Consider the following 25,661-nt stretch of genomic DNA (forward strand, 5'->3'; position numbering starts at 1 on the left):
AGCCATACAATGTTCAAAAGACAAAATAGACAAACATTCCAAGGCAGACGAATTCAGGCAAATTTCCATTTTATCTGGTGTTACCAGCTAACTTCTTTACCAGCTTGCCCAAAACTTTGCAGAATTCATTTTCTGAGAAACAGCAATGAAATGGATCTACACCAGGACACTGATCTACACCACATTGTGCTGTTCTAAGGATTTAAAGATCACTGGAGCCAGTACTGCCTGAAATAAGTCCCCATCTCCCAACACAAGGAAAGAGCATTTTTAAAGATGCCAGAAACAGCAGTTTTGTGCAGAGTGAGACAACTCTATGGCTTGAGCATGAACCCAAGGAGCAATTTCTACCAGTCTACTCCAGTTGAGTTATAGCATCTAAATTGACATGATAAGGGAATTAGACATGAAGAAAAACTCACATACTTATGACTATTGTAAAGCCTAATGTAATAAAACTGCCAGGCTTTAAGGACACACACATATTCAAAGTATTTCAACTCATCACCACAAAGCCCGTTCCACTAAGAACAACAGAAGGGAGGAACAATTTGGCTGATGCAGGTAAACATTTAGCTCACCACAGTCACATTTCAGATTCCAAATTTTCAAAAAGAGAACTAAAGATAATATAAGAATGCCTTTAAGAGATACTTCTACCTTTAGACAGAATGTTTTCTTTCTTGGAGAAAACCTAGTAAAAAGCACTTAATAGTGACCAGAAATCTGGGGTTTTCAGGCCTAATGTCAAGAAGGGAAGAATTTACAGCAAACATATACTTTACTTCTTCAACCCTTAAGTAAAGCTGTTGTAGACACAAGTGGCTCACTCTGTACAGGAGAGCCTTGATTACACATGTGATAGAGTGAATCCCTTTCACTACACCACAGAAGACCCCACACCTGCTACCCCTTCACTTCCCCTTAACCACAACCCTTTCACCACAGGGAGTGGTTGTCCCTCCAGCCATGCAGTGCAGCACAGCACACTCAAAAATGATTATTCTTGGCTTCTGCCAGCTTCAGCTGCAGAACAATAACTCGTGGCTCTTATTGATCCTGGAATTTCGAAGCACGAACATCGCAAATCTGGCTTCTGCGAGAGCAGATCCCATCACCAGGCAATTCAATCTTGGAGGTCTCAACTCCTTCACCCCTGGGGTTAGAGCAGGATGCTGCTTTATTACCTCCATCTCGGTGTTGTGAGCATGCAGCTTCTGCACCATGTCCTCGGCCTCGCGCATGCGCCGGCTCAGCTGCGGCGAGTGCTCCGCCGGGGTCAGCTCGCTGTCGTACGACTCCAGGATGGCCCGCATTCCATCGCGCTCCTGCCAGGAACAACAGCAAAAACTTTCAGGGATAAAGCCTCTAAATGCCCTCCCTGCCAGGAACAACAGCAAAAGCTTTTAAGGATAAAGCCCCTGGCCACGCTCCGAGGAGAACCTTCTACATTTTTGCCCAGTCTTCTTTTACGCGGCAACTCAACTCTGAGGGATGTACACTCGTCATCTTCACATCAGCATCAAGGCACAGATGGACACACAGTTCTAATAAAATAAATGTTGCTGCTGTGAAGACTGAAAAATTAGACTGTCTTGTGTCTATAAAACCCCATACCCTTTGCAGGAAAGCAATATGCAGACACTCTAACAAGCAGATGGCAACTGAAAACAGAGCCTGCCTAGAGACACTCTTCTAATTCAACATGGCTGAATGGGTTTCCTCAGCAAAATATTTAGTGTTGTACTTGACATTTTTCCTGCCAGAGTCTCAGCAAAGAAAGAACAGAATTGTCACAACAGAAATGAAACAGATTTGACATCGAACAAAGTGGCTGAGAGCAAATATCCTCAAAATGGTATCTGACTTATCACTTGTTAGATGCTGCAACACTCAGTGCTTGTAACAAACATTTTTTCAGAGGTTAATGTCTGGCAGACTGTGTTTGGCTCACTTCTCTATCTGCTGGCAATTATAACCAGGCATTTGCAGAGAAAGACAAACAGAAGGATCCTTCTCCCCTCCCTGAGAACGGCTTCTCAACTGTAAGGCTTGGGCTCAGAGCTAAATGTAAAACTTTTTGTGTGGGGTCCTGGATGAAGTATTCCTAATGCTTTCCCAGCTTCAGACAGCACCTAATGCCTCCCTCCAAGGCACTGATGGAGAAGAAGAATGGGGACAAAAGGAAAATTTCAAGAAGTTAGGTGTGTTTAAGGAGGTTACTGGTTACACTGCAATATGCACACAGGGATACAAAGGTTATCTCCTTGTTCCAAACCTAAAGGCCAAATACTGAATGTGGATAGCAAGTGTCCATGTGGCAAGGGAAGGAACATTGAAATTCAAGGTGTGACAGCAAGACTGGGGGCACTGCCAGAGGTACAGTGTGTTCAGAGCATGTCAGGGACTGAAAGGTCAGCCAAGATAGTTGGGTTGGTCAGCAGGTAAAAGGACGCCAAGACCAAAGGACAGCCTGGGGCTACAGGAACTGGGTTAATAAAATTATAAAGAAAGACAGGTTTTAACATAAATAGTACCAGCAGCTATTACCAGCTCCTAGCCCAGATTTGACTGAAGAGAAATATACTTTTCCAGGGAAACAGTTTTGCCATAGTTTAGAATTCTTCATGTGACAGACATGTGAAAGGAAATCCACATTACTGAAAAAGAAGAAAACCCAAATGCAGCCACACCTGCCTTGTGATGAACTTGTTTAGCAGAGAGGCAGCAGGACAGGATCTCTCCATCCTCCTCTTCCCCCTCCAGCACCCACAGCCATCACCCAGTCTGCCCAGCACATACTCCATAAGGCAAACTGCTTTTGCTCAGGAGATGAATTCTATTCCCCATTTACAGCCAAATCACTTTCTAGAGCACAGAAGAGAACATAATGACAGCATTTAGTGAAGGTATTGGTTTGAGCTTTGCATGTTGTTGCAATTAGATTTGCAATTACAGCATCCTCTCTCTCCTTCTCTGCTCTCCGAGCTGCTCCGCTGTCCTCATTTTCTCCTAAGCATCTTTCATCCATGTGATAATTTACCACTGCTATGTTCTCTCCATTACAGCAGGGGCAGTCCCAAAATCCTTGGTGTTTTTTCAAAAGCAAACAGGACCCCTGGCAACTCCCACCACACTTGGCTTCCAATTAATTGCTGAACATGAGGTCATTTGAGTCATCCCCATCAAGATCCCAGCAGCTCCCTGGGCTGTTGAGCTGCAAGGAGGACAAACTCCAGCTTTCATGTGAGCATGGGAAAACTGCATGGGAGCACAACCAACCCTACAGGCTGCCTTTTCTCCTAAAATCAACTACAGCCCTTGCCCTTCAAAGCATCTCTCTGAAATGAAGAGTAAACTTCTCAAGAAAAATCACACATGGTAAACACAGCAGAAGCTGTATTATAAAAAAAAAAAAAAAAAGATGCTGAAAAGCTGAACTAAAGGGTGGCACAATTAAACACTTGATCCTGGAGTTTACTTATCCTCTTTAATTATTTCTAAATATTAAATACTGTTAGTGAAATCAATTCTCAGCTTCCAACAAGTGGTCCCCAGCTCCATTTTTTAAATTTCTCCCCATCAAGAGCACTTATTGAAAGCTTTTCCCCCGCTCCTAAAGATCTTGTTAGTTTGGCAGGAAACAGAAGTTCTTGTTGAAAAGTCCTCTGTCTAAAAAGATTCTCTAAAATGTAATCCTAATTTAGTAATTGCTGCAGTATTTCCTCATTCTTCACGACCCATCAAAATCCTCCCCAGGCATTTTCAGATGCCCTTTCTAACCTTATTCTAATACAGCTGCTTTGCTGCTTCCTATCTGGAGAGTATTAATCAGAATTACTAAAAAGCAGTTCCTCTGGGAATTTCCAAAATTTACCCAGCACAGGGTAAACCTCTGCTAACTCACCATGGCCCTACCCTGGCACAATTCCAGGTGCTCTTCACCTTAACCAGTTTTAAGTCAACACCCGAACAGAGATGCAGCTCATTCCAAACATGCCCTAAATGCAGAATAATAATCTTGATGTTCATTATAAACCTAGGAAATTAATGCCCTACAGCAAACCCTGGTGCTGCAGCTTGCAGCTGTGTTTGAGGAGATGTAAGTTTGAAAAAGAGGAAGGATAGTGATTTTTTTCAAAGGTTGAACAGTTTCCCTTCCTTCTGCCAGCACCAGCCCATTCATCAAATAAATATTCCTCCTACTATTGCATAAGTAACTAAGAAGAAAACACATTTTATAATTTTAACCAGAAACTAGAGCTAATCTCTTGGAAATGTGCTATGGGAAAGAACAGGATGGCACCTCTGCAAAATGCCACCCCTAAGATGAAGCTTCTCCCCATTCCTCCCACCAGCTCCTCTACTCCCTCTGTGTAAAACCAAAACTTGACCTGGCTGACAAGCATCTTGAAGCTCAAAGAAAGTCCCTTTCTGCAGCCTTCACACTTCAGAGTGGTTTAGAAACAGCAGGAATATAAGTGGGCTCGTTCAGGACTTGTGGTTTAATTTTAGGGAAAGGCCTGAGAAGGGCTCACATAAGCACCATCATCATCACTGCAACCACCACCACCCAAGTCACTACAGCATTGCACATCACAGGGGCAGCCCACAGATACCTGCAACTGAGGAGCACCAGAGCCTGGGTATGGGAAGCAACTGAACAGTAAAACATAGCCAAAAAACCATAAAAAGGTGTCTGACCTTATATACATACATATAAGTTCAGGCCCTTCTGCTGCTGCTGCTCGTTAGCCCCTCTTCAAACACACACACCCCCCATTCACCACAGACTTTCTAATTAGTTGAAGAAAAGAAAAATCAATAAGAAAGAAATTAAAGTTACAAATCTAACTGAAGTCAGTCACACACCCAGGGAAAATGTGTTCCTGGGGTAAAGTTTATCTAGTGTCATAATTTTATTGAAATCCTATATCTTCCTATTGACTTTTATCCTTTCAAGCTGGATGCCAGAGTTATCATTATTAGAGTCTCAGTGTTGCTTGCAGGGCTGAGGTTTGAGGTGGCTTTTTTTATTTTTTTTCCTTTTATAAACAAGCTGTAATTGTCTGGTTTATTGATCAATAAATCTTTCAACTGCCTCTCTTCACCCCGCTCCTGTTCTGGTGGGTCTCCTGCACCGTTCTCTGCAAGAAAATATAGGGCTGTTGTTTTTTAAAGAACAGATTGTTTTGTCATTAGCAATGAGAGAGTGGGAATTGTGCCGGTCAGTTCCAATAATGGCTTTTTAATGACAGATTCTAGTCACAGTAAAATCTGCTTTATTTCCACACGAGTGAACTCTGACTATTAATACACAGCCCAATGGCACAGCTCACTTGCTCTCTCACTTCTGCACGGGTTAGAGCCTGGCAGAGGAGACAGACTCTGTACAGTGGAATCAGAATGATATTTCCCACTTGGAGCTTTTTTGATGGTACAGAAATATTCCAAGTATTACATCAGCTTTTTGTTCAATTAATGATAATTTTTGGGGAATGTTAATAGGCTGCTTCATTATCAGAAATCAGTGGCAAGATTTCTTCCCCCTCCTCTTCATCTCCAGACTCCTAAATCCAAATTAGTAATAATAAGGGAAAATTTCAAGACTGAAGAAAGATATGGAGCTTCAATATCAAACAGATGCTATTTGCAATCAGGTATAATTTAGCTAACTCTTTCTTGTAAAAACACAAATAAAAGAGAGAGAGGACTGTGTAACACAGGTCTGGGCTTTCTTGCTTTAAACTCATATATAGAAAAAGGGACATAGTAAGTGGGGCTTGACCAGATGTTTAACATCAGTAAAATTAGTGGGAGGCATCAAAATACAAACCAAAATATGGTTAGAAATAACTGAAGAATACTTAAATATATTAGACTGTGTCAGGACCTATTGACAAAATATATTCTTAGGTTACTTAATAAAATTAATCACATTAATCTCTGGTCCATGAGCAAATATCCTTGAGGAACTCACAAATGGCAAGACAGCAACTGAAAATAGGACAGAGGAACAGACCCAACCTTTTAAAAGAAGGATGGAGGAGAAGACACAGACTCTGGCAATTATAAATCACTTCAATATTTTGGTATCTCATAAAAGACTTGAAAAAAACATTAACAATCAAATTGCAAGCAGCTAGGAAGAATTAAGGACAAGAAACAATCAACTGAGCCTTAATATGAATAATATCAAAACAGTCTAATGTCCTTCTTTGACAAGTAAATTGTCTACTGAATAAAGGCAAATAATAAACGCGATAAATCTTAACTCCAGTGATGTCTTTATCAAAGAAGAGAATTACAATTCAACAACATCTCTGTAATTTGGAGGAATGAGTTCGCATCAGGGTGATGAAAATCACGGAAACAAAGCACAGAGTGTTGTGTGGCAGCAGAGCCACCAGGCACCATGAACAGGCTGCAGCATCAGGGGGAATCTGCCTCTTTCCCAGAGCTCCCTGTTTGCACCCTCCTTATGGGAAACACATGCAGCCCACTTCAGGCTCAGCAGGATGCAGGGAGATGCCCTGTACCCCACAGCAAAGCATTAACCAGGGAATGTGAACAGGGATGCTGACATCTAACAGGTTCTGCCCCAGTCTGAGGGCTGGAGGGATTGGTAAGGGACTGATAAACTGTTCAGCCCTACTTTAGGAATAAAGTTGTGTTCAAGTCCTATTGCTTTATGGAAAGCATAGGGGAAAAAGCAACAACCAAGTGACAGCAAAATCCAGGAAGCACCAGGCCTGCAGGGAGAGCTGGGGCTAAAGACACATTGGGTCAGACTTTGCTCTTACAGGAGCCACATCCCTCAGCTCCCTGCTGGAGCACTGCTAATTGGCACAGGAGCTGATGGACTCTTCCAGAACGAAAAGCCCAAGAGTTCTCAGCTAACAAAACCAGCAAAAGTTAAATTACCAGAAACTTCTCAACCCCTCCTTGCTTTCAGCAGCATCTATGATCACCAGAAGGAAAATGGTTCCCCTTCCTCTTACCACCCTCCTCTTCTATACAAATCATCTTTAAACCAAAATTTTCTACTCCCAAGCCTACAAATAGCTTCCTTCTCAGCTGCAGCCATTTCCCAACATTACTCTCCGTGGCTGACCTATTTTCACATTACTTTGCTAATCAGAACTGACTGCAGACACATATGTATATACACACCATTGACTTTCTACTCAAGACCTCAATTAAAACACCATTTACAAAAAAAAGCCTGTTAACTTCATAAAAATAAAAACATCCAGCAGATTTCTCTACCCTTGCACTGACAAGACCATTGAGAAACATTTTTTAAAATGTCCTTAATTCTTGAATGTGACTGTCTATATATCAACCCTCTGCTTGTGTTTTTGCCCCTCGAGCCAATATAAAGCTACTGCAGGAATCTAAAGATGGATTTAACCTATAAAGAAGCCTTTCAGATGTGCTGTGCCCTACAACTAAGGCTGCTCCAAGAAAAATAAAATATTCCTTCTTTTGAGGTCCAAGTACCTCCATCCATGCCTAACAGGAATAAGCAGGGAGAGGTCAGAAAGGCTGATGGGCACAACCACAGGCACACAGCAAACCAGGAATCCCTGTCTGTCCCATCATCTCTCTGCAAGGGATGGTTTTCATCTGTTTTCTAACACTCTCATAACAGAGCCATTTTCTTGCTCAGAAAGTCAGGTTACCATTCAAGTTGAACAGCAACTTTCCTCCCAAGGCTGGAAGCCTGGAGAAAGCAGCCACCCAGAGAAACTGTGGTGGGAAGAGGACACAATCAGGCAGAGAACACGAGTGAGATGATCAAATACTCATTTTACATGCCAGAACAAGGCATTCAGAGACACTCCTAGCTTCTCAGCCGTCCATTCTTAAATTTTGGAGAAACTCTGCAATCCAATTGCTCTCCTGGTCAACATTCAGCTGGCAGCTTTAAATGTACTCCTACAAATACCTGTGTATATCTTACATGCTCTTGTATTCCATAGGTTTTCCTCCTGATTTATAGCCCTCCCTTTCTAGCTCTTGTCCCTCTCCTCCAACACCTCTCTGCAGGGAGCTCAGCTTGCCTTATATCCTGGCAATGGACCAGAGCAAATAAATCCACTGTGACTCCTTTAATCCATCTCTGATAAATCTCCTGCTTACTATCTTCTGGAAAATTGTGCGTGGTCTCTGAAAGCCCCATTTTGCTTACAGCACATCCATATGCCAGCTGACAAGCAATCATACAACTGACACTGCAACAAATTAAATATTATCTGACTAAAATACCCCTGGGGTCCTCTTGCTTCACAGTGAGTTTAACATGTTTAGTTATGTTTCTTAGCCTCCTGCTGCTGTGAAATAATTGTATGATTTTTTCTTCATTTAGCTCCCCTCTACTGGAACACTCACTGCTGCCTGTCTCCAGAGTGAGCCTGCTTTTCTGTCCCAGTGTGTTTGTCATCTCTTCAGTCCAAAAAAACCCACTTTTTCCTACCATTTCTCACAGTCCCATTTGCTCAGGCAGTGGCAATCTTGTGTGTGAAGCTGCCTTATTCACCTGCCTCAGCACAGGGTCACTCACCATCTGACACCATGTGAAAAACAGTAATTTCTTTTTAAAAAACACCCAAAAAACCTCCAACATACCTTCTTCAACCTAGCCACTAGATTACCATCACTGCCAGAGGGAAAGCATACAGCTGACAAGGAAATGGATTCATCCTTACTTACTGGCAATACAAAGCTAAAGTGTTATTCACCTAGTCAAAAAAAAAAGAGAAGAATCAAAAATAAGATAAAGAAGAAAGTTTTTGTGATGGTACATGAGATTTTTATGCTGCCAGTGTTGGCAGTGCATAAAAATTCACCCCTATGTTCATTCCTTACTCTCAGATTTCTTTTTCCTCCTGTCTACTAAGTAACCCAGATATTGGCCTCTAAAGCTCTTAACAGCCAGTTTCCTGCAGTTTCAACCACTTAAATATCATTAACTTGGGAGAAAAGTAAACTGAATTGTGCTCAAAGCCCATGCTATTATCTCTGCAAGAATGAGGAGGAATGGCCCCACCACCTGGGCTCTGCTCCTGGGGTATTTGGGGCTAAGACAGAACTGCAACGGGGGAAAAGCTCTCACATCTCATGTTGAGGGGACCAAAAAAAAAAAAAAAAAAAAAAATCAGACAGAAGTTCATCCAATCCACATCACATTCCATTGAACTCAAAAGTAATTCCTTGATCCCCTCATGATGTGTCAACAACTCCAGAAATATGCCAGCTGTGGCTTTTTGAAGAAGGCAAAGAAAAAGGGATTTAAGGTGATGCTTCAGAATATACATCACCTGACTGCTTTATTAGAAAGTATTAATAATTTCCCATACTTTACTTAATTCATAAAACATTTCCTCTACTGCCTGCAGGGTATAAAAGATCAGTGATTCCAATCAGAGTTTCACAAAGTATACATCAAGTTATCTCCCAGGTCACCCATAGCATATCTGCATTATCTTTATAAAGGATTCTCATGGCAGAGGGGACACAGCTCTTGGCCCTTGCAGCCCAGCAGTTCCTCCTTCAGAGAGCACACCAGGCAGAGAAGACTGAACTAAGCCTGGAATCTGGCCCAGTGTGCACCTTCCATACTGCACAGACCACCTATAAAGCAAAAGAATACCCAAGTATATTCTTCTTGAAACAGTAATAACCATAAAGTGTCATTTCACACCCAAACCATGCTCCCAGAAATGAAACTGGCCAGATTATTTAATCACACCCAGTGATTTATCCAGGGCAAAGCAATGATAAGCCTTTACTTTAAACTAAAATTCTATGCTTTCCTTGCACGAGGTCAAAGCTGATTTTACATCATATATGTTTCCCATTACCTACATGATGAGGGTTCCATGTTTTAACTTGTACCCTTTGAAAATATGAAAGATTATTTTAACACTCCTGTCTTATAAAAGATGGAAACTGCACCAAGCAACACCTCTTGGGCTGTTTTTAATATCAGTTTATTCTCTCACCCAGAGCACAGTTCAGCCCACACCCACAGAAGATGTCTCATTAGCTTGATCAGGAATCACCTTCAGCATTTGCTCTCAGGCAGCAAGTGAGCACCATGAAGCTGGGCTGATCTCTAACCTCATGACCTGCACTTCTGAAAGAGTTTTCTGCATTTGAAAAGGAAAATGTGCCACCTCAGTGCTCAGGACTGCAGCTTGTGAGCAGAGGTTTGCCATATGCTGGCTCTTAAATCCCATATAAACCTCAGGGCAGGCTGGCAGAGGAGCCTATAACCCACCCTTCTGTGTCTGGGATCCTGCTCCTCTTGAGACCCTGACATGGTCAAGAACAAAACTGGATGTTTAAGAAGCAATTACAAAGACCACTTCAGGCAGGTACTTTACCAAAATTCCAGCTGCACCTTCACCTTGGGCTTGTCAACTCCAGAAAAATGACACTTGATAAATACATTTGATAAACAGGCTCCCAGTGAAAACTCCTCCAGATACTTTTATTGATCATATAAACATCCAGGCTTTCTGAACCCTGAGAAACACCTGACCCTGCCAGTTTTCTGGTGGAAATTAATCCCATTACTTTTTTCATTGCTTGAAAATGCATTTTCTTTTATCAGTTTTTAATTTGCCACCTTTCAGCTCCATTGAATATCTTTGTTGTTGCCTTGCACAGACAGGGAAAACAACTCGCAAACAACTTCTCTAAACCATTCATTCATTAGACTCTGTGCTTTCAAATTGTCACCCCTTCTTCAACAGCTTTTTAAGGTAAACAAGTCCAATCATCAGTTTTCCAGCTTGACTGCTTTCCCAGACTTTCACACTCTCATCACCCATGTCTGACTGCTGCTCTCATTCCGCAGCATCTTTGGCTGAACTGGGTTGATGAGGAAGAAGTGAAGAGAAACAGTGAAGATACAAAGTCCTGGGTCCCTTCCCCACCTCTCTGTGAGTAACAGGGGAGTCCTCACCCACTCCTGGCAGGGTCACAGCTACAGGACAAGATGCTCTCCCAAAAGCTGCTGAGCCAGGGGATGCCAAAAAAACCAGCAAAAACCTCCTCAATAACCCCCCCTTAACCACAGCAGGAGAGAACAAATGAGAAGAGGATGCATCTCTACACCTGAGACAGAACCTCCAGTTCCTTTGATAAGAGCCCACACGTACAAATTTCCTCAAATTTAAACATTTCAGAACTGAAACTTTTACTTTAAAATAGCCTACTAGTTAGTAAAGTGAATTTTAACACTAGCTGCCACTCAGTGAACACCTTCCCTTTAGTATCACTAGGCACTGTAAAATTAATTCACAGACAAAATGCCACTGCTTTCTTTTCTTCCTCTCCACTGTCTCTGCAATATTAAGTCAACAAACTCTTTCCTCAGAACTGCACTGACATCAAGAATGTTATGCTCAAACCATTAGACAAAATGTGAAGCACTGAAGTCGTGCTTCATTAAAAACGTGGAAAAATCTGTTTACCAGAAGAAAAACATTATTTAGGAAAATATTCATTATACACATCTGAAAAACAATTATGATTAAATGTATGACACCAAAACATTCATCAGCTGTTAATTAATATTTGACCACAATATTTGCATTTTCAACAAAACCACATTTCAATAAGGAACAGAAACACACTAACAAAACATCTCCTTCATTGCAAACTAAACCCTTTGGTTTGTTTTCCTAGTAATGAGCTGCCACATTTTGGAGAATGAAACAGACCATCAGCTTTTCTACTTCTGGGCACAGCTTCAAAGTGTACAGAATATGGTATAATCACTGAAATAGCTGGCAAACAAAAGACAGAGGGAAAAAGTCCCTCCCTGCCATGTAACATGCTGGTCAGTAGCAAACAGTTAATGATGGTTATCCTACTTCCATACTGCAACACATCCACGCAAAACTTTCTGAATAATTTTAAGGGACTTTAGTTGAATTTTCGCCTTTGCTGTGTTCCACCTACCAGAAAGACAATCCAAGGACGCCCAACCCACCATAGGCAGAATTAAAGAATTTTGAGTTGGCAATCAAGTCCTCAAGAAAACAAAAAGGTGAGAACAGACCCTTTTGCACAGCAATATTTAAGCACACAACACTCATTGCTACATTTGTCCCATCTCTGGAAAAAAGTCCATTGTGATGTGCCAGGAAGTACTATCAGAACAATTTTTCTAATTCTAAAGTAAGTTAAAAGTCTAAAGTAAAGTCACATATCTGTTGCTATATTTGGTTCTTCTGCTTCCATTTGGAAAATACCATTATATTATTTAAAAAAATACCTTTCAGTAAACTTGGTACTCTCCTGACTTGGTACAATCTTTCTCAAATACACCTTTATCTTACCAGCCAGTGCTGTATGGGATGATGACATTTTCAATGGAGTCTATTATCAGCACTAGGCAGACTCAGACTTGCACAACAGTTGAGGTCTGAAAGCTGCTCAAGATATTGTCCCTCCCCCAGCCTCCCCAGCTCCCCTGGTTTCCCCTTCTCTCCAGAAGCATATTCCCTGGAATTCTTCCAGGCAGGTTCATGAACAGATCAGACTCCCCTCTCCAGAAGACCAGGGCTGTGATCCTGCTATTGGCCTTGTTTCCTTCTCTCTGGAGTAATTTTCAATTATTTAACAGCATCCTTAACATCCACTTTAGGCTGTTTATAAAAACCCTCACAATCACCATAAAATCATTTGAATGGGTTTGGTGATGAAGGGAAGACAAAAGATAACAGGAACAAATCACACAGCTGGAATTTCTGACCACCTGACAATCTCTCCCCCTCAACTTAGTCCAAAAAGCTGTTCCTATTTCATTTGCAACTATTACTTTTTAGACTTGTCCTTATTATTTCACCTTCAATAACAACATTTGTGAGCTTTACCATGTTCAAAGACAGCAGGACAACCGCATTGTTGTCAGTGCAGATCCAGAGATGCTGCCCATGGTTACTAACTCTCTTCAGCTTGTTGAGGGTAAAGAAGCACCCAAGAAGCAGCAAGTGATAAGTTTCTTCCTGTCTCCCTGTGCACATCAAGGATGCTAAACGCACACACAAACAAAATCAACAAGCAAGGTTATGCAAAAGAACCCCTGTTCAAAATACCTGCCTCAAGTCCGTGGGAGAAGTAGTGCAGATTTTACAGCATATGTCAAATCTTTTCAACTTTTTCTCTGAATCAAATTAGTTACTAATGAAACAGTTTATGATTAATACTCACTTAAGTCAAGGAGAAAATTGGGGAAAAGCTATCAGCTGAACACGAGCGAATCACATCGGCTCCAGATACACATAATGAAAGGAGCATATGCAAAGAAAATACGGTTGCTGTATCTTTAGAAGTCTTCAGCTTCTGAACAGGCTGCTAAAACAGTGTGATCACCACATAAGATCCTCTAGTGGCATTTCTGTGACACAGTGAAGAAGGTACAAGCAGCTGATGTCCCTGTGAAGTACAGATTTACCTTCTGATGATGGATCTTCTGATAGTCTTAACACCTGAAGCCTCACCAAGGTTTGTATCTTACTGAGCACCTGCACAGAGTTCCATTCAGGGAAATACTGATCCCATCCACCTCAGGCTGCTTGACAAGACCAGGCTGGCTCACAGGCTCTGTCATTTGGATTCCCCCTAAGCCCAAGGAGCAGGAACCGAGGTCATGAAGAGAGGAGAGGGCAAAGCACAGTTCATCCATCCTGTCTGTGCTCAGAGCTGCTGGGGCAGCGCCCTGGAAGCACGAACAGAACACAAAATACCTGCTAGAAATGATCTCTACACCTGTAAGCACAATTCTTGGCAAAAATTTATCACCTTTTCCTCCAGAGCAGTCTTGTACATATTTGAAGATATGTTTCTCTGCAGTATTCACTAGTGTAATTCTTCACTTTTTCCTCTTACTTTTTACCGTTTCAGTAGATGGTTAATAAATACCATTTCTCTCCAACAACTGAGAGGAACCACTCTAGCATCTCTCTCAGTTATCCAGAGCTGACTGCAAGGAGAGCCAGGAATAAATGAGATGGGGAATAAGGACAAGAAATCACTTTGTAATTGAAAACTCAGGGCCAGCCACCAAGCAAAATGCAGAAGACTCACAGAGCCACACTAAAAATCAAAGCAGAGAAGAAATGTCTGTGGTCTTTGATTAATATTCTGTATTTGCACATCCAACAGGTTACCCCATATACCTAATTTTAACAGCAATCCCTAAAAGCTTTGAATTTAAAAACAAATGTGGTACTAATTGAAAACCCTTCCTCACCAAGCCTGTGGCACAGCTTGTACAAGGACCTGTTCCTCCAGAGGGCACTGAATGGAAACTGTAGTTGTATTTAGGTTTTGGATATGTGAGAAGGGAAGGAAAAAATACTGTCAGATCAATGTGTTTGAAAGAGGATGACATGAAAAGAATAAATAGGTTGAAAAGTAGAGAGCTCTGAAGTTTTCATCTCAAAAGAAAAAAAACACCCCAACTTTACACAAAATTTTAAAAAACTTCTGAGGAACACAAGCAAATGAAGGAATTAATCTCCAGCTGAAGTCTGCGTGCTTCTAAAAGAAGGTACCTATTCAATCATCTTTTTCTTAATCAACAGTTTAATACTATAAACAGAAAAGCAGCAGCATGACAAATGAAGTTTTTAGAGAGAGCTTCTCCCTGCCTCCTCCTGTGGCACCAAAAGGCAAACAGCTGCTCGCTCTGCCTTGCACGCCTCGTCCTCACACTGGCACACTAATGGGTTTTCTGACAAGGCAAACTCTAATATTAGACACTGCTCTTATTAGCTCAGATCAGAGGGTGCTGTTAAACCCTGCAGGTACCACACTCTGCCGAGGTTGCTCTCTTTATTTCACAAATCATGTGTAATTGCCTCTCTAATATCACCCACTGAATTGAGTTGAACACAGTCATTCTTCTCCAAATTCAACATTCATGCACTTCAAAACACATATATTTCATTCTTAAAGAATACTTTTTAACAATATAAATACTTCAAAAGCTTAGAATTGAAGTTATTAGACAATTTACCCCACTGATACCAACAGCAAAGAGACACACAAAGGCAACTCCTCCCGTGCTCCAAACAGCAATTGCTTTTTCACTCACCACATGAAGAAACAAGGGGTCTCTGAAGTGGTTTTAAACCCTTATGTTTCAATGTACAGTGTGTGATGGATATGGCTGTTATTTGCAACGCCATAGGAGCGCGTTATAAATAAGCCGGTGTTATTTATAAGCAGCATGTTGTTCTGCACACCAGAGCAGCCCCAGAGGCACAGCATCCCACGGCAAGCTGGCTGAGAGGAAAGGTTTTATGGAATGTTTGCACAGGCTTGGGCACATGGGTGATCTCTGTCAGGGGCTGCTGGAGCCCGGCAGGAACCACGGATACCTGGGAGGGCATCATACAAACAGAGAGACCCTCACGGGGCAGTGAAAGAGATGGCAAACGAGCAGGAGCTGGGGTGAATTCTGCATTCAACATTAAGGAAATTTCTGTGGTCTCTGCTGTGCCTGATAGCAGACCATTTTAAACAGACCCAGAAATGACAGCCTGTCTGTGCTGGGGGTGGTTAACACCAGCATGAAGCGCTTGCTCAGCGTGGACTGAGAGGGGAGGACAGTTACTCATCAACTAATGCTTACTTACACACCACTCTCCCACCAAGCTTGCTAACAGTCTGGCATGCTAATGGACAGTAAGGAATTTTTTTTTCCCCCTCCCTCTTCTCATCTTCAGTCTTACCCGCTATGTTGGAACCAATTTAATTACTGCTAAATCATCTCCAACAACGCACGCCAAGCTTGGCCCTGTATTTCTTCAAGAGGTGTGATTTTATCCCTTAGTTTCTCCTGCTTTTTCACTATTTGCTTTTTAAACAGAAGAGATTACTGCCAAGATATGGTGTGAGTTTCGTATTTCCCTACCATTTACAGATGACATTAGTCTCTTCCTTGCTCATTCCTACTGAAACAATGCTGTCTCCTGGCACGTCAACTTTAAAAAGCAAATGCAATTGAAGTTATCACCATGCAGCTCACAAAGAGAGATACCTGCACGATATAATTGATTCCTCTTCTGATCTCACCGGTTAACAAAAATAATTGCATTTGGTACCCTTTTTAACACACTCACATATTCTTTCACAGTTCCGAGTTGAACATCCTCCCTGCTTTTGTCCTTGGTCTCATTTTCAAAAACTTTTATCTTTAGTTTGCCAATCTAGCACAAGCAAGAGACTCTCCAGTCTGGGGAAAACTGGAGCACAGACAATTAAGGCAGAAGACAAGCAGAAGGAAAAATGCAGTATAATATATGCAAATGCAGATGTCTTACAAGGACACTGTTATAAGTATATATAACTTGTTCATGAAACTCTTCCACTTGGTGCAGGGCTACCTTTAGGTTTTTATGCTGCACTTTTTAGCAGTTAATCCTAAAGCAGCCTCTTTGGGGAGTTCAGCATCACCATCTCCATCTCCTTGGAGGGGAAACTGGTGCCCCCAAGATGAAGTGGTTGTGGTCATTCGCCAGTTTAGAACTGGGCTAAAACACAGACCTCTGAAGTCTCTCTGGGGATCTTCTCAGTGATTAGGTCTTCTTATCAAAACAAAACAACAAAATGTGCACCAGCTCTGTAGGAAAGGATCGCTGGCACTGTGCAGCCACTTCTGAGGTGCTGCCTCTCCTAAAGTCACACAGAGAAGAGCAAAACCAGAAGGAAACAGTAAAAAGAAGCAGAGATAGTAACAAGTATGAACATTCCCAAAGCATTCCTGTTGCACGTGCTCCAAATTCTTGACATTCAAAAGTCATGAAAGATGGCAGGAGATCTCATTCCTGTCTGTTTTTGCAGAAGAAATGATCAATACCCACCAGAGTCAACCAAAATGTGGCTTTGAATTCTAGGAGTAAAAGGGGAAATCCATAGGTGCTGTTTTGTCCCACTATGAGGAGATCATCCCATCATCTCCATGCCCCTGGAGATGAAAATTAACAGCTCTATCTGTAGCCACTGATACTTCATCCTGTCTCTCATGTGAGCAAAGGAACTCAGAAGGAAAGCTTCTCATTTTCTTCTCGAGTCAGCTTTCTGCTGATGGAGCTTCAGAAACATTTTCAAACCAGTTCCAAGCAAAGACGACCAGAGCATTTAGTTTGGGAAGGGAAAAAGCACAAGTCACAAACCCAGCAATGACTTCCAGCAGCATAAAGCCAAAAGCTTCCCTGTATCTCCATTTCACACACAGGTGAGGAGAGAAGGCACTCCTGATGTCACAGCCACAAAAAAGCCCCATCCTTCAGCAAAACCAGGGCTGCATTCACAGGATAACTTCACTGAGCTGCTGAATTTATATGCAGCAACAGAACCATGTAAGGATCAAATAAAATTAATTCTGTCTAATAACAAATTAATTGTCCATGCCAACCCCTAATGTCTCCATCATCAAATGAATTTCCATGTTATTTACCCACCACAACCTCCCATGGGGAAGAAGGAAGACAGCTGCTCAGATTAAAGAGCAAAATGGAAGAGCCTCCTAGACAAAGAATCTTTTCATTTTCTAAATGATTGCTCTACTCCAAAATGTCTTAGGAGAAATAATGTGGGTGGTTTTTTTATTCTTTTCACAAAACCAAGATGCAAACTGCCTGATTTGATGCTGCTATTTCATTGTCTCAGAACTGCATACACCAGCTTCCAGTGGCAAGGAGAGAGAGGCTCAGGCAGAAATAATGTTCCCATTACAAGAAAAATAAATTGTCAATAGACCTAAGGAAGTTACTTTTCTCATTTTATATTTTTTGAGGCATGGATCGCTGTAGCCCTCACCTTATTTATCGACAACAGGAACATCTTTAAAAGGCAACAAACAAAACACACTCTATGGGTAGAACTAGGCTATAAATTCTTCCAAAAGACCAAAAAAGTGACATATGCTGTTAGATCCCCACTGCTCTTATTTTACAGTCTTATTTCAATGCCTCTAAAACATCAAAAATTGTCCAGTTTGGCCGCACCAGAGAGTACCTCTCAAAATCATCATCTAATGAACAAGTTTTTCTGGGAAATAAAAGCAAGCTTTCCCTAACAGCAATATCAGTGTTCCATCCACTTAAACTATCTACTGTGATGCCTGAACTTAGGAAATCAGCTCTTAACTAAAAGCTGATCCATTTAATCCTGGAGAAGTCCTGGGAAGAGAAAGGCAAAAGGGGAAAAGACAGATTTGGAGTAACTCAGGTCTTTGACCTGATAACACCAACATTTCACTGTTTTTGATCAGGTAAGCAGTGGCAAAAGACACAACAGATGTTTTAGACAAAAGCCAAAGTGCTTTGTCACCCAACACACAACTCTTATTTGAATGAGGGTTTAAAAGGTTCTTACTCACAGGGTTGTCATGGGATAACCACCCAGTAACATTTTTGTAACTGTATATTTGTATTGGGAAATCTTTGCTACAGAGCCAACAGAAGGACTGGGGTCAGACTTACAAGAGTTCCCTAGATTACAGAGCGGTCCTACCAAAATTCTGCCCTGACTGTCCCTGCAGCCACAGAGGAAAGCAAAAATCTGTGCACAGCAAAACTACGGGGCACAACCCGTAAGAAATCTTCCAAAAACGAGCACAATCTATCAAACTGATGCAATTTATCCTGGCTGCAGTGGGTTTTCTACACAGAGAAGATCAGGAGCAACAGAATCACTCTTCCAAAGCAGAAACAAAACAACTTTTAGTTAAGAAATGAAGCAGATGGCCTGCGTAGATTAAAGAGAAGGTACAGAGCAATGCACGAGCAAACTGCTGTGCCCAAATCCCACAGTAATTACTGCGGCGGCGGCGTCTCACTAATGATGCTGTGCCTCTGAACTGGGACAAATTAACACAAAGACACACATGCTGGTGACTTGCAGCCCAAGGGAAGGTGAATATTATGGAGACACAGACATTTAAGGCAATCACAACAGATTAAATGCTGCAAGGTAGAGGCAAGCGACGTGCAGTCCCAAGAGGAAAGGGATACGGGAAGGAACGTGTTCCTCACCTGTCCTAGAAAACAAAACGAAAATGAAAACTGATGCTCTACATATATCCATTGTGCAGACTCTCTCATCCCAGTTGTTTTTCAGTAACTTTAATGTTATTTCCATCAAACTCCTGTAAAGGCTGGAGATCAGAACCGCTGTCACTGGGATTGATCCTCAGTCAGGAAAAACCAGCACTACCTGGCCCAGGGGTTGTGTTGGTTCAAGTGTGAACTTCCATAAAGCAAAACCGTTTGAAACTACATCCCCTGCATTGACTTATCACTCCCAAACGTTGTGAGCTGCCAGAGAAGTACACCTGGAGTGGATGCCTAATGAACACTGCAGTTTTCCCCACTGAGAGGAAAGGCAGCTAACATCCCGTTCCAATGAGTTCAGGCTGCTTAGCCTGTGGTAGCAGCTCGCTTTCTTGGACCTTTGGGAATAGAGGTGCAGTTTCCAGTGTGGCTTTTTGGATATTATTGATGCTGATTATTTCTGGGCTTCAAGATCTGGCAGGCAGTAAGAGTCTTCCTGGTCTGGACCAGTGGAGAGCAATTCAATATTATTTTGTACTTCAGATGATTTTAAGCTAATGAAGGTCCTATTCTTTTTTATAACTCCCCATGCAAATGTTAATTTTTAATAAACTTTGCCCAAGTAGGATTTAAAGCTTATCTCACAAGACATATTTAGAGCAGTGCCATGGTGAAGTAATTCTGGGGAAAAAATATGTACAGCTGAAAATAGGATATTTCTGCATGCTTGCTTCAAAGGCTACCAAGAGGTTTTTTGCAGAGACTTGTCATCAGACTAGTCATTGTGCAGGACTGGAATTATTAATTAACAGCCCAAACTTGTGCCTCTTACATGCTACAGAGGAACACCATCATCACCATGAGCTCTGTGCTGCACATAAGTGACAAAGACACCCACAGTGACATCCCTGGAAGTGCTCAAGGCCAGGCTGGATGGGACATTGAGCAGCCTGGTCTAGTGGAAGGTGTCCCCACCCATGGAAGAGGGTAGGAAGGAGATGAGCTTTAAGGCTTCTTCCAACCCAAACCATCCTCTGATTCTATGATGTGGGTAATGGTGAGGGTGGGAAGAGCAGGCAGATTTTGTTTCAACTTCACAGGGTTGGAAAAGTTGAGCTGCTGCTAACAGCAGCCTGTGGACTGAGCAAGAGGCTCAAGTGTCATCAGGCTTCTTCTGGTGGTAGGATGGGAGCTGCTCTGATGGAAACCTTGCAGAGGCTGCTTAGCACGAGCCAGGCCAGCAAATCAGCAGGAAAGAGGAACACTCTGCTTGGCTGGGATCCGACTGAAGAGGGCTTTAAAAAGCTGCTGGTGCTGAGGGACAACAAACAGCTTGTTACATATCCATACTCAAGGCCCCATAATCAATTCAAAATAATTAAGCTTAATCATGTGAGTTGCAGAAGGACTTCTACACATCGTTTTCAAAACCTGTTGAGCATTCTCTCTTCAAATCTCCAACCCCCACAGCCTTGTTTCAGTCCATCAGAAGTTAATTATGGGAGAGAGTTTCAAAACGCATTAAGAGCTATCACATATCTGGGGGTCATTTGCACTGAAGACAGGAAAATGCATTAATGGAAATGGTGCTGTGAGCATCTGCAACATTCACAGATTCAAGGACACAACTTACAACCTCTCTTTTCCATCATCAGAACCATTCAAAAAGCCAAAGCTCAAAAAACACAGTGTTAACAAACCAGACCTCTTTAGTTCTTTCATTTGCTAATTCTTATTTATATTTTTGGGTATGCATGTAAGACTGCAAGTACTGTGCATCGCTTCTTCCCCCACAATACTACTCTTGTCAGCAACTGCATTCAACCAGTCCGTAGAAGTTTCCAAGAGGGAAGAAAAATAATGCTAGAGAGCTCTCTCCAAGCATCAGGATTTACCTTGTATTTTACAGCTTTCTTGGGACATCTCATTGGGAAATGAAACCTTTGACTTTGGGAAATGAACCCTTTCCAGTGCATAGGTCATCAACAGATGGCAGCATATAGAAAAGATGCTGCTTCTAAAATATTCATGTTGTTTGCTGCTCTAAGTTGCTACTTTACTTTGTATCTTGAGGGATGACACCCAAAAATTAAACCTAAAATCTAATTTTGGTCTTAGGATCCTTGCCGTGCTCTATTTAAGCTCCAGAAGTCAAAATAACATAAAATTTTGATTAAAAAAAAAGCCACCGTACTGACATCAAATTCTCACCTCATTATTTGAAACTCTTTTCATCTATATCTTTAAAATTACCTTCTGCTCCCAATATCCACATCCATCACCAAGAATCACAATGTCTGAAGGTGAGGATGCAGAATTGAAGGGCCTGTGACTCACAAATCAGACATACACAGGCACTGGAATTTTAGTTCCCAAAAAAGATTCATGTTCTCTTCCCAGCAGCAAGGAACTGTTGCATTGAGCTAAATATCTTAGAAATCCATATATTTACAGGTCCCAGAAAAGGGGTATATGGCATAAAGTAGCAAAGTCCATGTGTAATGCCTGAAAAACTGAAAGAGACCTTTTTTCCCCTCAATTCTCTTCTAGTAAAATGAGAAAATGTGAAAAAAATGTTCAGCCTTAATTGCCACCACTGAAAATATCCATATTCTCAGCACATGGAACCTATTGAACAAATGTCCTTTCTGGCTGAAGTGCTCCTGCACAACGTGGCTCCACCGTAGTCTCAAAACAGACCAACTGTTCTGACTGAATAAAGAGACCATTTGTTAGACAGCAAGAGAAGTGTGGATCTCTTTCTAAAACAATGTAACAGAAATAAAAATGTCCTTTGAGCATGTGGCAAGATAAAATTGAAGATTCCACTTGATATACAAAATAGAAACCTCCCTCACACGAAGTACAACATCAATGAATGGCAAGAAAAGTGCATACACGTATCACTGACAGGAAAAGCCTGAGAACAGTTCTCTCTTTTTCTTAAATGGTTTCATATTTGCCCAAAACCAACATTGAACACATAAAAATCAGGAGTCTTACCATTTGTCTAACAGAGATGAGCATTACAAATTAAAATACTTTGTGTTTTAAGCATTGGTTGTCATTTCCATTTGTCAGAGCTCCTGCAAGCAATGGTGTGTTGGCCCTGCCAGGGACAGGCAGCCCAGTAAGGGTCAAGGCATCTGCTCCATGTGTGCCCCATCTTCAGTAAGTTCTGGGTGCTCACTGCCTTTTCTGAGCACCCATCTCACATTCTCCTGACCACACAGCAACAGGATTTAGTCAGCAGAGATACTGAAACAACACTGGTTTCCTCTGGTATGGGGAATCCAGAGCAACAACAAGTTATTCTCTAAATTATTCTGATCTGCACAGGCCTGGGTACCAAGCCTTTGGCAGCATCTACCCAGACACTGGGGACAGCTTTTCCCTGGTGCAGCCCAGCTGACATTCACAGAACCACAGCAGGGAGAAATTCAGCCTGAGGCTTAGTGCACAGCAGCATTTCATCTTGGTCACCCACCAGCCTGGCTGAAGAGAGGATTTGGGATATCAAGTACAAGAGAAAACCTCAAACACCCAAATCCCAGGGTATCCCTGGCCTAATCTCCCTTTCAGAGCATCTTTTGAGGAAGCTGTGCTATGAAGGCAGGAGCAAGCAGGGGATCAGTTGTGGCTTTTCAGTGTGGGTGACCTTCTCCCCCTGCCTGCCCCCAAATGAGTCTCCAAAAAGGTTTTTTCCCTTTTCCCTCATCTTTTAACTCTTTCACAAAACATCACATGGATTTTCAAGGCCAAAGAACAGCCACCTGACATCTGAGAGTAAGACCATCATGTTTTCCACTAGGAAAACCACAAAAAGCTAAAATGAAGAGAAAGGCTAATGCCAAAGAGCTGTTTCACAAAGGTCACAAGGAACACAGGGACTCCAGCCTCAGTTGCAGCCCGTGGTAAGGGCACTCCATGTCTGCTAAGCCACTGACTTTGGATGTCACCTGCACACTGGGGAACAAAAAACTACAGAAAACAAATCTGTCTTTGACTGCCCTTGGTCCTTGGAAGATTAATTACCTTCAGCATCCTCAAACTATCTGGACTATCCCCAGCAGCTGACAAAACTCTGTACCTATACTCAACAATACAGATGGTTTTAATAGTTTTGTTTAAAAATGCAGACAGTGAGGTTTCTCATTTTCCTAAAGCATTAAACTCCCTCTTGAAGTGTAACCTGAGATCAATTTTATTTCATGTGTTATGTAGCAGTTTTAATAAAGTGTTAAAATGAAAGATATTGAAAAATTACAGGACAAAATAATCCTCTGAAATAATGTGAAAATGGAATGGGCAAATAATAACTCAACTGGAGCAGAAAACAATTACATCCACTCTCAGTTTGTTTCCATGCTGAGCATCTCCTCTGCTTAATCCTTCCAAGAGGAGGCAACAATAGATGCCAGTCCCCATCGAAGTCTCTGCTCCCAGGTTTGTACTCCCAGTAAAACTACTCAGTACTTCTGCAGGAAAGAACTCTCCTCTTTAGAATAAGATAGACAAAAAAAAAACCCTGTTAAATCTGCCTGTTTATAAAAGTCCTTATGTAAAGATACTATAGTGAATGAAGTATTAAATTATGCAGTGTGAGATGTAATGGAGTGAATTATATTCAGTAAGATCACACATTACTGAAAATATGCAAAAAGCTGTGCTGCTGGCTTTCAGTTGTCAAGCTACACACACGTACATACATATTTTATATATATTTTTTTTGCTCATCTCATTATTTTCTACTGTCTCCATGTGTGATAACATGCCCAGTGCTGACACTTGTCCTATTCTCCCTGGAAGACCCTACATTAGCATGTAAATAGCTGGCAGATATGAGGAAATGAAAGCAAGGAATAGCTCTTTAATTAACTTTAATCCTCTGAAAACCCATACAGCAATCTGTTCTGACAGTTTTCTACACGAGATCTTCTTAGGAGGTCCCTAAGTGCTGCCTGCAGATCACTGCCAGGCTGGAACGAGGAGAAAGAATGAACAAACCAGTTTTGGAGACAATATTTAGGCATTTTTCTGCTATTAAATGGTGACTGGTGACTGCCATCTGGCATTATCAGAGCTGTCATTAGCCTGACTCTGGATGGGAAACACAGAGATGCCATAAGCAAGGCTCAGCACACTTCCCACCCATCTGACAGCCAGATCCATCAACACACACACGGAGCAGCCTCCTCCTGCTCCTCACGCCACACAGGCTGCACAGCTCTGCCCTCTGGCACACCTTTTCTCAGCCCACAGTAAAGACAAAATCCTCAAGGTTGAAGTGCAAAGAAGTTTCCTTGTCGGAAGACTCGATGAAACAGCTCCAGAGCAGTAACCCAGCCCTTCAAATCTTGAACAGCAAAGAGGCTGGCAGACTGCAAAGGAGTGAGCTGAAATCGTTCCTCAATGGCTTACAACTTCCAGATGCGACAAGTGTTACTCATAATCCTCTAATACAAGGAAATTCCAAACCAATTTTGGTGTAGGGAGGGGGAAAAAAAAAAAATCTAAGGATAAATGGAAGGAGATGCAGTGCCACAGCTTTTGGCAATGCAAGATTGTCAAAGAATTCCCACCTGCAGGTTAGGTTTAGCTCTGGAAATGGTCTCCTGCTGATGGGAGCAGGTAAAAATCTCCCAGAAAGACCACTGATTCCAGCTGTGACATGGAGTGACCACTCTGAGGCCACTTATAGCTCAGAGCTGACCTGCAGCACTCTCCAAAGGGATGACAAAAATTGATCCCAGACATACCATTAAGCAAAGCAAATCTGTCCTAGAGCATCAACCTGTAACTACCTACAGACCTGCTTCCCCCCAAGCCCAACTAACAGTCCCATTCCTGTAACTTCATATTCTCCTGCCAGTTGAACCACACTAAGTATAAAGACTGCATGTCATCCCAATTCTGCCTCTCAGTGTTATTAATGCTGTACTATCATGAGCAGCCATCTCACTTAATTCATCACATCAGATTCCAGGGCTAAAACATACAGAAAATATCCAGCATGGCAACTTCAAAAACTTGGTGACTGATAATGCTCAGAAGAATGAATCCTTTTATGAATATGTGAGCATGAATTTCAATAAAATGACCTTTAACATGACAGATTTGAGCTGAAGAAAGAAGGAAATCTCTACTGACACATAAATTACTTAAGATAAAGGTGCTCCTAAGATTTACCTTACACAGACTAGTCCTTATACACACTGATCACTAATCCTCTTTAAACTATGCCCTACTTCCTGCAGCTCTGAGAAGTTATGTTCTAATCTGATCTAAATTTTCCAGACTAGAGAAACACCATAAAAAGTGCCCTTAACAGCTGTGAAAACAAATAAAGGTAAAGTTGGAATAAGTTCATAAAAACATCATGATCACATCCACAACTAGTTAGAAGATTGCTCTTTTGGCCATCTGGCAATGGTACCTGGCACAGAAAATGCCTGAACTATGGCCTCTCAGATTATCTGGCAGCTGATTGCCTCCCTTTAAATAAATATGCAGCCACCAACCAGGCTGGTTCATAAAATAAAATAAAATAATAAAATAAATAAAACTCAATTATAAATT

At 41.8% G+C, this 25,661-nt stretch overlaps 1 protein-coding gene across 1 annotated transcript in view; it reads right to left on the reverse strand.

The window, feature by feature from the left end:
* The window catches only part of MAD1L1 (mitotic arrest deficient 1 like 1), a 348,417-nt gene that overhangs the window by 204,741 nt on the left and 118,015 nt on the right, over window positions 1-25,661 (reverse strand). Inside the window, exon 12 of the mRNA XM_082292272.1 lies at window positions 1,188-1,328. Within this exon, the coding sequence (XP_082148398.1) occupies window positions 1,188-1,328 (141 nt within the window). The remainder of the gene's footprint in view (window positions 1-1,187; window positions 1,329-25,661) is intronic.

This window comes from Coloeus monedula, assembly GCF_965178545.1.
Source record: "Coloeus monedula genome assembly, chromosome: 16".
NCBI classification, from domain to species: Eukaryota; Metazoa; Chordata; class Aves; order Passeriformes; family Corvidae; genus Coloeus; species Coloeus monedula.